This window comes from Mus pahari, chromosome 23 (genome assembly GCF_900095145.1).
Source record: "Mus pahari chromosome 23, PAHARI_EIJ_v1.1, whole genome shotgun sequence".
NCBI classification, from domain to species: domain Eukaryota; kingdom Metazoa; phylum Chordata; class Mammalia; order Rodentia; family Muridae; genus Mus; species Mus pahari.
In genome coordinates, this window is record NC_034612.1 from 12,984,207 (window position 1) to 12,998,304 (window position 14,098).

Sequence of the window (14,098 nt, forward strand, 5' to 3'; positions counted from 1 at the left end):
TTTTTTTTTTTTTTTTTTTTTTTTTTTTTTTTTTTGGTACACATTTACAGACTCCTGAATTATAATTTACTCCATGTTTGTGTGTCTTTTCTACAAGAGCGTTGCCTGCAAGGGTGCAGGGAATTTTGTCCCTCTTGTGTTCCGAGGCAAGGGTTCACTACTCCTTCAAACTTATTATTTTCCAGTCTCCTCTATGCTGGGACTCCAGGCACTCACGATATCTTCGGGATCATCTTTGTCCGTCTCAATCACAAGGCTACACCCTGCCCACCCTGGGACCGTGTTGGCACCCAGTAGACGCTCAATAACCGCTCACTGAACTCTAGTAGACCTCCGTTCGCTCTTTTTTCCAAGAGACCTTTTGCCACCTTGTTCCAAGGAGGAAATAGGCCTCAGGAGGCGCCCAGAGGTGACCTCGGATGGCCCAAGTCAAGAGTCCCGGGAGCAAAGCCACGGGAGCAGCTGCAAAGAGGAGACGCAAGGCCTGTCACCGTGGGGCGCTTCCAGGAAGGCGAGCCAGGGGCTGTGGGCGGAGCCGTGGGAGGTGGCGCGGGGCGCGTCACTCGCACGGACACCGCCCACTGCTTTGTGGGCGGGGTGTCTCCGTGGGTGTGGCGTATGCAAATCACGGCGGGTCGCCGGCCAATCGTGGAGCTCGCGGAGGTGCCGGCTTGGGACCTGACGCCGGTCGGCGCGCAGGCTCCGGTCGCGGCCGCTTGGAACTTGCGGAGCGGTTCTGCAGCCAAGTGCTTCGGCCTCCGGATCCGGTGCGTCCGGCTGCGGGAGACCGGCTCGAGTGTGAGGCCGGCGGAGGTGCGGCGCGGCCCGGCCCGGCCCCGGGGCCGTAGCCTTCGCAGGCGCCCGCCGCCAGCCGCGCCTTCGCAGCGTACTCCATGCATCCGGAGCCTGCCCCGCCCCCGAGTCACAGCAATCCCGAGCTTCCCGTGAGCGGCGGCAGCAGCAGCACTAGCGGCAGCCGCCGGAGCCGCCGCCGCAGCGGGGACGGGGAGCCCTCGGGGGCCCCACCGCTGCCGCCGTCGCCGCCGCCGCCGCCGCCCGCCGTCAGCTACCCGGACTGGATCGGCCAGAGTTACTCCGAGGTGATGAGCCTCAACGAGCACTCGATGCAGGCGCTGTCCTGGCGCAAGCTCTACTTGAGCCGCGCCAAGCTCAAAGCCTCCAGCCGGACCTCGGCTCTGCTCTCCGGCTTCGCCATGGTGAGCTCGGGCCTCCCTGCCCTCCTCCCCTCTTCCTGCTTCGGCCGCTCCCGCCCCGCAGCCCCGACGGGGCCCACAGTTGGGAGCGGGCTGGGCGTGCCTGGGGTGAGGGGAAGAGCTGGGCGAAAGCCGTCCTAGGCGCCGGAAGGGAGCCAGAGGTTGCAGAGCTGTGAGGGCGAGGTGGGCGACCCGAGATGGAGAGACCCAGGCGCAGGTGTTTTCAGACCGGCACCTTGTCGCGGCAAAAAGCTTAGGGTTACAAAGAATGTTGCTCTCATGAAGTTGCTATGTAAGAAGTCTGTCCTGCATGTAATCAGGGGGACAAGAAGGACGCAAACGGTCCAGCCCACTGAGGACAGGTGTCAGGAGATGAAGATGAGAGCTACCTTGTGGTCGCGCCTTCCCGCACACCTAAGGCCAGAAGGTATTAACAAGACTTTATCAAATGTTGGAGGGGATTTCCCAGTACGTTCCACCTCCCCGTACTCCACTAACTCTTACCCCCTTTTTACACTCCCCACCCCACCGCATTTTCCAAGAGCCTCAGCCTTGGGGTTGAGAGCCACTCCCCACCCTCAGTTTCTTCTCCAGAAACTTGCCTCTGAGTCACTGGGTGTGGGGGAGGAGGGTGGGACATGTTCCCCTTGAACGGGCTCTTGCTTGATGAAGAGGTAGGCATATTTTCCTCCCCTCAAGTCCCAAGAAGGTGGTACTAGCAGCCTCTGCAGGAGGCGCCCCTGGAGGCTGCAGGTTAGGCAACAGACAACTCTAGGAAAACTTTTGGGCTTGCCTGTCGTAAAGTTTGTCTGGAGTTGTTATTATCTCTTGATGACATCAACCTGCAGCAGTGGGGTCTGCCCCCCTCCCCTTCACCAGCACAGCCGCCTCCCCCGTGAATTAGCTAAGCCTTTGGCCTTGAGGAAGGGAGTGGCTGGCACCCATGGTTTTCTTGGGAAGGGAGTGTGTCTGGGGCTCTCCCTGTCATCTACAAACAAGTGGGTCGGCACAGTTCGGATGCTTTAGAGGCCCCACAGTGCACTAGGCCAGAGAGGAAAGGCCAGGAGGAGTGATAGAAATTACCCTTCGAGCTCTGCCACTTGCTGCTTGCTTGTGTGACCTCGGGCAAATCACTCTCTCTCTCTTACCTTGAACCTTGATTTCTTAAATGGCAGATTAAAAAAAAAAATCTTAAAACTGACTTTAAAAAAAAACCCAGCACTCGGGAGGCAGAAGCAGGCGGATTTCTGAGTTCAAGGCCAGCCTGGTCTACAGAGTGAGTTCCAGGATGTCCAGGGCTATACAGAGAAACCCTGTCTCGTAAAACCAAAAATAAATAAATAAATGAAGTTGGAGGAGCCCTTTAAAGAGGTGAAAGAGAGTTGAGTGTGGCCTATAATTACAGTACTCAGGAGGTAGAGGCAGGAGGATTGCCCATGACTTCAGGGCCTGCCTGTTCTACACAGTTAGTCTGGTAAACAGGACTTGAACCTGGGTCAGCCAACGCCTAGGTCTTACTTAGGGCACACCACACTCAGTGTCCAGCCGGAAGCAGGTAGCACCATGAGAAACAAAGCTACACAAAGCCACACAATGTTTCTTTGGTAGCACCATGAGAAACAAAGCTACACAAAGCCACACAATGTTTCTTTGGAAGTTAAAAGAGAAAGTATTACCCTTTAGGGGAGGGGGGGGTGGCATCACATATTTATGGCTTGTAAATTGTAACTTCTTAGACACCAGAAGAGGCTAGGCGAGGTGAGGGTCAGATAGGGGGCTCTTTCCTACCCTCTCCTTTTCTCCTTCTCTGCAGAAGGTCAAGCCTCCACTAAAATCATGGTGAAAGTTGGAGGGCTGGGGTAGCTGAAAACCGAGGATGGGTATGGGTGTATCCACACTGTCTATCTTGGGAATCTCGTTTGCACAGCCTAGTTGGAGTAGGCTCCTCAACTCCCGGACGCCATTCTTTTGTTTTTTGTTTTGTTTTGTTTTTTTTTTTTTTGTTTTTCGAGACAGGGTTTCTCTGTGTAGCCCTGGCTATCCTGGAACTCACTCTGTAGAGCAGGCTGGCCTCGAACTCAGAAATCCGCCTGCCTCTGCCTCCCAAGTGCTGGGATTAAAGGCGTGCGCCACCACGCTGGGCTCCCGGATGCCATTCTTTAAATTGCCCAGACTCTGAAGGGTTGAGGTCCAGGACTACCTCCCTTCTGAACCGCAGCTTTCAGAGGGCAACTAAGTACTCCGCTAGGAAGCTGGACTTGTAAGAACTCTGGATTCATGGTCTGAGGTCTGCTTGATTCCCTGCCCCCACGCCCGACACCCAGCCCCCTTGAGTGAGCCTCAAGAGAGGAAGGGGGTGCCTGGCCGCCCTCATGCCATGGTAACGGAGTGACAAGTTTCCTGGATTACTCTTCCCTAGGCTTGTGAGTCAGCACAGCCAACTTCCTGCCCCCCAGAGGGCTTCCTTCCTACAAACCTGGAAAAGCTAGAGGAGCTGACCTGACCTTTGCCCCTCCAGCATTAGCCAGGTTGCAGGGAATGCCAAATTCACCTGCTTATCCCTAAAGTGAGGGTGAGGGAGAGTCTCTCAAAGGGCCTGGTGGAGATCAAGCCAATCCCAACTTCATGATGAAAGGGTGTAGGCCACGTGCCTATAACATGTTGAGGGTAAGCCTCTTTGGGGTTAGTTTTCTCCAGATGGGTGGATCCTGTTGTCTCCTTGACTTGAACGAGGGTTTGTTACAAGGGCCCATGGGGAGCTGAGGGATTTCAGGATCTGATGCTGTATCTGGTCTGCTGGCGGAACTGCACAGATACAAAACGAAGGGAACCCGAATCTAGGTTAGATGTGTATTTAACAGTGTCCCTGGAGCCAAGCCAAGTGTATCTTTTGGGCAGGTGGTAGTACACATCTTTAAACCCAGCAACTCAGGAAGCAGAGGCATACAGATCTCCGAGTTGGAGGCCAGCCTGGTCTACAGAGTGAGTTCCAGGACATCCAGGGCTACACAGAGAAACACTATCTTTTTTTTTTTTTTTTTTTTTTTTGTTTTTCGAGACAGGGTTTTTCTGTGTAGCCCTGGCTGTCCTGGAACTCACTCTGTAGACCAGGCTGGCCTCAAACTCAGAAATTCACCTGCCTCTGCCTCCCAAGTGCTGGGATTAAAGGCATGTGCCACAACGCCCGGCAACACTATCTTCTTAAAAAACAAAAGAGTTTCCTTCAGAGTCTGGCTTTAGACTGTCTGTATCTAAGGTTACCATAGCTTGTCCCTGTCCATGTACAGGACAAAGGTGATCGTGCATAGGAGGCAGGCTGTAACATGAGCCTAAGCAGACGATAATTGGGAAGGTCAGCCTGGTGTGGTAAACAAAATGCCTTCCACGACCTGGGATCAATTAGTTTTGGATTATCTTCCTCCTCCAGCTCTGCCCGCCAGCCCCTTTTTGTTCCAGGTTCCAGAGCAAGTTCAGAAGTTGGCTAAGCTTTCTGGGAAAATGAATTGGAAGGAAGCGCTCCAGTCATGAGACATGATTGGGTGTTTATGACATACCCAGAGATCAGGGTGCTGGGGCGGGTGGGAGGTGAGCAAGAAACTACTGTTATCACTCACTAATCCCCGGAAAGAATGGTTAATGCTGGAGTCGATGGGCCTCTTATACCAGACTAGCAACCGTGGAAAATGCTTCAGAGGCGTCCTCCTCCTGTCCTCTTCCTTCCAAGTATGGTTGTGAATGACATGCTGCAATTTAAGTCACTGGCGCCGGAAGCAGTTATAGCCCCCTGGGTGGTCCATGGGAAAGCAAGCCTCAGAGTGGCGAGGACATAGAGCCCAGAAGCTCTAGGGTAGCCAGACGGAACGGGCACAGTGGCTACTCTGGTGCCCATGTCAGCCCAGCTTCTTCAGACTGTAAAAACTGGGGGTGGGGTGGGGGGGTGGAGGGGTAACATCTTGGGAGCTCGGTTCCCTCCCCAGTAAACAGCAACCAACCTCATTGGCGTGTGCGGATGTTGGGTTGGTATTTGCAAGTTATAATACCTGCCTAGGTATCTAAGGAACTTGTTTACGCTGGTTGCCATGGTGTGTGTGTGGGATGGGGGACTGCTTTCTGAAGGATAGAAGGATTGTGATTCTAACGGAGCGGAGCGAGCCTTGAGGATGGTGGACGTGAGGTCTGGAGGAGAGCCTACCAAACTGGCAAGAACCCATCACAGTCAGTCATGGGGGTCTCTAGGGAAAGAGAGAGTGTCTGGTGTGACTGGCATCATGCCACACACCAAGTCACTCTGGTGGCTCACACCTCTAAGCCCCAGCACTCGGGAGACAAAGGCAAGCGAACTCTGTGAGTCTGAGACCAGCCTGGTCTCCGTAGTGAGACCCTGTCTTAAACGACAGCCCTGTGGTGGAGGACATTGACTGAGGACCTCTCTAGGAAGTTGGAACTCTTGTGTGAGCAGCAGGGAGCTATCAAAGATTATAGAGGGGGCCTGGCGTGAATAATGTAACAGTGATGGTTAAACATGAGCCCAGCCTCCTCCCTCTCATTCTTGTTTAAGCCTCACCGTAGCTCTTAAAAGTTTGAGATCCACACAGGACAACCAGGGCTCAGAATGGCTCTGATCACCAGCTAACTAGTAGCACTGAGTTCTGTTGAGTCTGACGGGAGCCTTTTCTCCTCTCCCTCCTCTTGTCAGTATCCCACCCCCACCCCCAGTTCCCCACCCCCACCCCCGAGCTGGTTGATAACCAGGCCTTTGGAGTCTGCCAGATGCCCAATTCTGCATGCAAGATTTGTACGCTGGGCAGTGCATAAATGGAACTACTGACTATCCCGAGGGGAGGTTGATGTCTGCTCGGCGGAGAGAGAGGCCTTTTGTGAAACTTCACAAGTGCCTGCTGCCCGCGGCACTTTCTGGAATCCTCAGCTGGGAACAGTGAGGCCCCTTCCCCTGATGGGTTCCTGACTGGAAAGGAAAACCTCTTTTTAAGTGGGCTTTCCAAGGCAGTGCTCTACTGATCTACACTGGGTAGAGGATAGTCTGAAGGAAAGAGAATATGAGGTTAAAAATGTAAATCAGCTGGTTTCTCTCACAGAACCTCTGAGGGCCTTTTAATGTGCTTCTTGAAAGGGACTTTTCAGACAGACAGGCCCACAGGTAGTGTTGGTTTGGTTTGGTTGGGTTTACGTGTTTTTTTGTTTGTTTGCTGTTTGTTTTGGTTTTTCGAGACAGGGTTTCTCTGCATAGCACTGACTGTCTTGGAACTCACTCTGTAGACCAGGCTGGTCTCGAACTCAGAAATCCGCCTGCCTCTGCCTCCCAAGTGCTGGGATTAAAGGCGTGCGCCACCACTGCCCGGCTAAATTAATTACTTTTAAGTTATCATATAAAGTGATAGACATGGATTTCATTACAACACTTCCATTCCCATTCGTGTGTCATTCATTATACTTTGTTCACATCAGTCTCCCTCCCTCCTCCTTAGAGGGCTCTTGTGTGACTGTTACTTAATAATCTCCTTTGGGTAGTGTTTGTCTAACTGTAAGGTCAGCCAACTTTGTGTGTCAGGGCAGTGTGGTTTTCCAGGTGACTGTTACACTCTGTCATTGGCTTTAGATGATATGTAAATTAGAGGCTGTGGTCAAACATAAGACCATGGAGTCTGAGGGCCCTAGTTGGTCAACCTTTGGTCTAAACATTGGTCTCCAAACTCTATTAAAAAAAAAAAAATTTAAGTGCCAGCCTTACTATTGTTTGTTTGGTTTTGAGACAGGATCTCACTGTGTATGCCAGAATGGCCTCTAAGTCATAGATCTGCCTGCCTGTGTCTCCAAAGTGCTGGGATTAAAGGCCTGCACCACTATGTCTAGGCCTGTTGTTATTTCTATAAATAATATATATTCTAATAAAATATTGTGCTATTAGGAGCATACCTAAAAATAAAAAATAGAAAAGTTAAGGCAAAGGCAGTGGTGACATAGGCCTTTAATCCTAGCAGCTGAGGCAGAGGCCGGCAAGGTGAGTTCCAGGACAGCCAGAGCTACACAGAGACGCCAACAACAAAAAGAGGTGGGTATTGGGGTTCATACCTGTCATTCTAGTATTTGGGAGGTTAAGGCAGGAAGATCAGAAGTTCAAGGCCATCCTTAGCTACATAGCATACATGAGGCCAGACTTTTTCTTGAAAAAGAGAAAACAAAAAAACAAAAAAAAACAGTTCTTGTTTTTCTGAGTGTACTTGACACAGTAGAAAAGTTACAGGGATGCTTGGGGGTTTGGCACAGTTGTAGACCATGCACAAAGCCCCGGGTTTGAATCCTAGCACCAGAAAGTAGAAAGCAAGCACTAAGTTGCACACAGGAAGCCCAGGGAGACAGGGAGGCCACGAGTTTGAAGCCTGTGTGAGCTGCATAGTAAGATCTGGTCTCAAAAACACCTTAGAGTGAGTGCTGGAGACTTGCTCCTCCGTGTCTTAGTTAGGGTTTTACCGCCGTGAACAGACACCATGATGAAAGCAACTCTTAGAAGGACAACATTTAATTGGGACTGGCTTACAGGTTCAGAGGTTCAGTCCATTATCATCAAGGCAGGAACATGGCAGCATCCAGGCAGGCATGGTGCAGGAGGAGCTGAGAGTTCTGCATCTCCATCTGAAGGCTGCTAGTAGAATACTGGCTTCCAGGTAGCTAGGATGGGGGTCTTTTTTAAACATTTATTTATTATTATACATAAGTACACTGTAGCTGGAAGAAGGCGTCGGAAATCATTATGGGTGGTTGCAAGCCACCATGTGGTTGCTGGGATTTGAACTCTGGACCTTTGGAAGAGCAGTCAGTGCTCTTTCCTGCTGAGCCATCTTGCCAGCCCTAGGATGGGGGTCTTAAAGCCCACACCCACAGTGACACACCCACTCCAACAAGGCCACACCTTCTAATAGTGCCACTCCCTGGGCCAAGCATATTCAAGCCATAACAATGTTTTTATAGAGGACCTGGCTTCAAGTCCCAGCACCCACATGGCGGCTCACAGCCATCCATTATGTTCTAGGGGTCCAATACCCTCTTTTGAGGCCACCAGACATGTACATAGAATACGTTCAGGTAAAATACACATAAAAAGGTCGGGGACCCCACCATGCTCAATCTGCAGGATCAATCAAACCTTTACTCGGGAAATGACAACTCATGGAGAGTCAGAAATAAATTTGCGGATTGGGGGAGCACGTCTTTAATCCTAGCACTCAGGAAGCAAAGACAAGTGGATCTCTGTGAGTTTGAGGCCAGCCTGGTCTACATAGCAAGTTCCCAGGGCAGCCAGAGCTACAAGATAGACGGTCTCAAAACAATAAATGAGTGTAGACACCATGATCTCTACCCCCAGAACAGTGAAGGTACCGCTCCTTCAGTTTTTGAGAAGCCAGCTAGAGATCGGCACACCCCCCACCCTAGCCCAAATATCATGTGTCGATCCCTCTGCATCTCCCCTCTTGGATTCAGGAAGACTGAAGACCAACCCTTTAAGAAGGCTGGACTGCTTCCCTCTATTGGCCCGGGGCGGGTTGGGACAGTGTTTGATTTTTCTACAGTATTGTCTCTTCAGAAGGGGAGGCGCCATAACCACCGCCCCAGGAATTCTCAATAAAACTTTTTAATACATAAACTGAAGGGGGAGGGGCAGTGAGTGCAGGATCATAAGAATAGACCGAATTGGCAGGCTTCAAGGATACGTGGTGTTTAGTGAAGCTTTTGTTTGTTTCATAAAAGAGTGCACACCTATTTTTAGAAACAATTTGGAGTACTGGACTGCCGTGGTCAAGAGAGTCTGTAAACCACGGGACTGGATTAGATCTCTCTCTTGCTAGATGATGGTCTGCGGCTTGGAATGGAGTTAGCAAATCCAGGCAAACTCCGTGAAAGCCACATGACTGAGGCTTGGTTGGGGGGGGGTCTATCCAAGGCTACAGCCATCTACTGTCTCAGAAGAGTGAACAAGGAAGAGCTGGGGAGAAGAAAGTTGTGTTTCCCACTGTGCTTCAGGAGTTGGACATGGCAAGGGGCAGGGAGTTCGCTCAACAGTATGGGGTTTACGTGGATCCAGGTGTTCAGGGTGTCTATGGATCCGATAGAAAGGTCTAGATGGTTGATATCCAGGTGGGGGTGGGCCACATGCCTGGCTAGGTCAGCCAGAGCTTGCCCTCCATAAGATCAATCTTTAATTGTTTTATTTTACTTTATTTTATTTTCCTGAGACAGGGTTTCTCTGTCTAGCCCTGGCGGTCCTAGAACTCACACCAAAGACCAGACTAGCCTGAACTTACTATGTAGACCAGGCTGGCCTCTACCTGTCTCTGCCTCCTGAGTGTTGGGTTTACAGGCATGTGCCGCCACCCCTGTCCAGCAAGATCAGTAATCTTTAGCCCCTGCTTTAGATATAAGATGCCCAGTATCTCTCCTGTGAGGATCTGTAGGCTGGTGTGATTTGGGGCCCACGGTCTGACCCTGCTGTTCTGTCAGGCCCTGTACAGCCGGCCAGGTTGGGTTGATAGAGGCTTGCTGGCTGCCTAGGAGCTGTTTATTTTGGGTTGAGAGTCCTGCCCCCAGCTATATTTACCTTGTGGATCTGCATGCAATCTAATCTGATGCGATCTCTCTGGGACATGGCTGGGGCCCGGGACGTCAGCTGCTAGCTTCTTCCAGGGCTCCCCTGACTTTACTCTTCCCACTCTGCCGGACAGATCCCTGGTGGGAATCATTCTGAGGGAAGCCCCTTAATGCCTGTGAATCAGGGTTCGTGGCCATCCCTTACTTCTTCTTCTTTTTTTTAAAAGGAAGAGACTTTATTTATTTATTTATTTATTTATTTATTTTTGGTTTTTTTGAGACAGGGTTTCTCTGTATAGCCCTGGCTGTCCTGGAACTCACTTTGTAGACCAGGCTAGCCTCGAACTCAGAAANCCGCCTGCCTCTGCCTCCCGAGTGCTGGGATTAAAGGCGTGCGCCACCACGCCCGGCTGAGACTTTATTTATTTATTTATTCATTTATTTATTATATGTAAGTACACTGTAGCTGTCTTCAGACACTCCAGAAGAGGGATCAGATCTCGTTACAGATGGTTGTGAGCCACCATGTGGTTGCTGGGATTTGAACTCAGGACCTTCGGAAGAACAGTCAGTGCTCTTACCCGCTGAGCTATCTCACTAGGCCCTATCTCTTACTTCTTATTTAGAACTTTTTTTTTTTTTTTTTTTTTTTTTTTTTTTTTTTTTTTTTTTTTTTTTTTTTTTTTGCTTTGCTTTGTTACGTTTTTTTCAAGACAGAGTTTCTTTGTGTAGCCTTGGCTGTCCTAGAAGCCATTCTGTAGACCAAGCTGGCCTTCAAGTCAAGAGATCCTCCTGCCTCTGCCTCCATAGTGTTAGGACTCAAGGGATGTGCCACCACCAACCTGGCCAGAATCATTTCTTGTATGCAGCCCTGTGGCACTGAACTTGGTCTTATCTGGGGCAATGGTGCATACAGCCAGCAGCCTGTGTGGTCAGACTTCCAGGAATGATAGATGAGGGTAATAGGGTTTCTTCCGGAGCATAGGAGCCCGTCCTTCCTCTTCTGTCAAGAGCTCAGCCTTCCCTCAGCCCAGGGAGGTGAGATACCCACACCCTGTGTGCCTCCCTCCGCTGGGTTCTGTGGTCCTGGTGATGCTGTCCTGCAGAGATGCTCACTAGGCCAGGTCTTGGGTGGAGAGCTCACCCCCATGCTCACATCGGGAGCTAGTGTTACCTCAGAAGAGCTGTACGGCCTGAATGAGGAAGACCGTGTAGGCCTGGGGCCCCTGAATGAGGAAGGACTTCAGGCCTGGGGAGGTTACAGTTTCTTTGCCACTTCTCCCTCCTTGTTTTTCTTTTTAACTAAGATTTATTGAGCTTCTCCAGGGGCTGAGTCTGTGCTAAACATTTACACATCCAAACCTCATTTAACCTCGGCAACCATGTGAAAACACACACACACACACACACACACACACACACCATTATACACAAGTTTTAAGGGTGGTTGTGAGTTCCCCACGTCCACCCTGCCCTAGAGCAGGATAACTCCCGTCCTATAATTAATCTCATTTCTGAGACTCAGTTTCCTTATTTGAAAGTGAGTAGTGCCGGGCCGTGGTGGCGCACGCCTTTAATCCCAGCATTCAGGAGGTAGAAGCAGGCAGGTTTGAGGCCAGCCAGGGCTACACAGAGAAACTCTTATCTGAAAAACCAAAAAACAGACGAAGAAAAAAAAAGAAAAAGGATCATTGATACTCTAAATGTATCATGTGTCCGGTTGTGTTTAAAGAACATCTTATGTTTATTAACTCTCAAACTTCATAACTATCATAAGCGGGCTTCTATTTTATGGATGCAAAAACTGGGGTAGCGACGATTTTAAATACTTGCCTAGGAGTCCCCAGCTTTGTAAGGGGAGGCACAGGTTTTACATTCAGCTTCGTGTCGTGGCTCTGTGTGATTAAAGTGCTACAGAGGGGACAGTATGTCACTTGGGGGTCACTGGGGTGCAGAGACGTACACAAACGCAGCCATAAACACCCCCCCAACCTGGGACCTACAGACCAGCCCAGGACATTGGCCCCCACCCCGGTGGATATGAGCAGGGGCAACTCCACCAAGCCCTCTGTCATTTCTCAGGTTTCAGGTCCTGGGATAGAAGGCCAAAACAGGAAGTATGGGGGTGGGGAAGGAGGAGGAGGTACTGTCGCTGAGGGTACCCAGCTTCTCCAGGTTGGGTGGGGGGAAGGGTGTGTCAGTCAGATGTGCCTTGCCTTTGCTGTCCTGTGTCCCAGACCCGCATGTGCGGAGGTGCCCAGCTCCCTTGCCCGCATGGGCTCAGAAGAATTCTCGGGGTTGGCGGTAGGCCACCAGGGAATCTTAAACAACGGTCAAAATTCTCATGGCAGTGCCCCAAATTTACATGAACTTGAACCATTTTGTAAATTCCTGGCCGGAAGCATCCTCACACTTGGTGGCTGTGGCGGTTCTTAGGCAAAAAGTCTTTAAACCGGGTTGAAATGTTCTGAAAAGGCTTAGGGCTGTGTTAACCAACCGGGCTGTTTTAATGCGGGTGTCCACTCTCGCTCTCCGCTCTGTCTCTATCATCACCCGTCCATCTAACTGAGAGGTCTGGACCAAAGCTCTAGTGTGAGACCTGGGATGTCGCTGCCTTGAGAGTCCACGTCTCTCGAGCTGAGCCTGCCTCTCAGGAGGAGGAGGGTAAGAACTGGAGAGTTTCTGGTAGCCTGGGATGGATGGGAGTGAAGGTTTTTAAAGTGAGCAGTGATAGAACCCATTTTGACTGTGCCCCCACACAACAGGCTTGGATTAATACCACCTCCACCCCAGGCAATTGCTATCATTTTGGTTCGGTTTTTTTCCTTAAAGACTGGGGTCTCCTGTAGCTCCGCCTGTCCTTGAACTCATTGCATAGCTGAGGATGACTTTGAACTTGTGGTCCTCTGGCCTCTCCTTTCGCAGTGTTGAGATTACAGGCGTGAACCACCACACATAGTTTCTTTCGGCATTGGGGACTGAGAGAGGGCTTCGAGTGTGGGAGGTGCGCGTTCTGTCCCCCTGGGTACAGTCCCCAGCCTCCCTTAATGGTCGCGTCATTTCCCCTGTTTCTTTGCTGCCCTTGACCCTTCAGCCCACACGGGTGGACCCTGGCAATGTCCCCAGTTGCCTGCTGCTCCTGGCAGAAATCTGATGAGTCAGCTCCTTTGCATGAGGGTGATTTGCAAGACCCAAGCGTAAAGAGCAGGTGGCAGGTCCAGATCATGCCCCCGGTGACCCCAAATCAACAAGTCTCCAGGAAGTGGGGTGCAGCCAGTGTGTGAGCCCTGGGGCTGGAGGAGGAGATGCCTCTGGGCTTGCTGGCACCCAGCCAGCCCCTATACAGGCACTGGGTTGGGCCCGCCTGTTCTGAGAAGCCTCAGTTCCCTGTTGGCCCGTGGACTCGGTTCTCAGAATGGACCTGGATATGACGTGGGAAGGTCTTCATTTCTCCAACCTATTCCTTGTCCTCAGAGTGGGACAGGAAATTGAGTCCTGCGTAAGGTGGGAGAGTGTAGGACAGGGCTGGAATGGTAGCTCAGCCTGTTAATGCACTGACTGTTCTTCAGGAGGTCCTGAGTTCAATTCCCAGCAACCACAGGGTGGCTCCCAACCTTCTGTAATGGGATCCAATGTCCTCTTCTGCCAGAAGTGAAGGTATGAGTACACTAAGACAGTGACAGTGTACTCATACATAAAGTAAATAAAAAAATCCAATGACAATGTACTCAATACATAAAATTAAAAAAAAAAAATCTAAAAAAAAAAAAAGTGTGTTAGAGGTAGGGACAGTGTTTGGTAGGTTTATTTTTGTTGGTTTTGGTTTTGGTTTTGCAGACAGGGGTCGTCTATGTAGTCCTGGCTGACCTGGAACTTGCTCTGTAGACCTGACTGGCCTCGAACTCAGAGGTCCACCTGCCTGCCTCTTCTCTTGAGTGCTAGGATTAAAGGTTTGCACCACCACCAGTTGGTTATTGTTTAAAATTTTTAATGTGTTTTAAATTTTTCTTGGTCTGGAGAGATAAGCAGGTAAAGGTGCCTACTGCCAAAATTGGCATTCTGAGTTTGATTCCCCAGGACCCACGGGGTGGAAAGCAAGAAAACGTCTCCCAGGGCAGAGGCAGGCAGATTTCTGAGTTCAAGGCCAGCCTGGTCTACAGAGCAAGTTCCAGGATGACCAGGGAAGGCTATACAGAGAGACTCCGTCTCTCAAAAAAGAAATTTGCCGGGCGTAGTGGCGCACGCCTTTATAATCCCAGCACTTGGGAGGCAGAGGCAGGCGG

At 50.8% G+C, this 14,098-nt stretch overlaps 1 protein-coding gene across 1 annotated transcript in view; it reads left to right on the plus strand.

Annotated features, from left to right (window-relative positions):
- Nucleotides 1-688: 688 nt before the first annotated feature.
- Orai1 (ORAI calcium release-activated calcium modulator 1) overlaps nt 689-14,098 on the plus strand; it is a 15,099-nt gene continuing 1,689 nt past the window's right edge. The window contains exon 1 of the mRNA XM_021186946.1: nt 689-1,217. Within this exon, the coding sequence (XP_021042605.1) occupies nt 894-1,217 (324 nt within the window). The 5' untranslated portion in view covers nt 689-893. The remainder of the gene's footprint in view (nt 1,218-14,098) is intronic.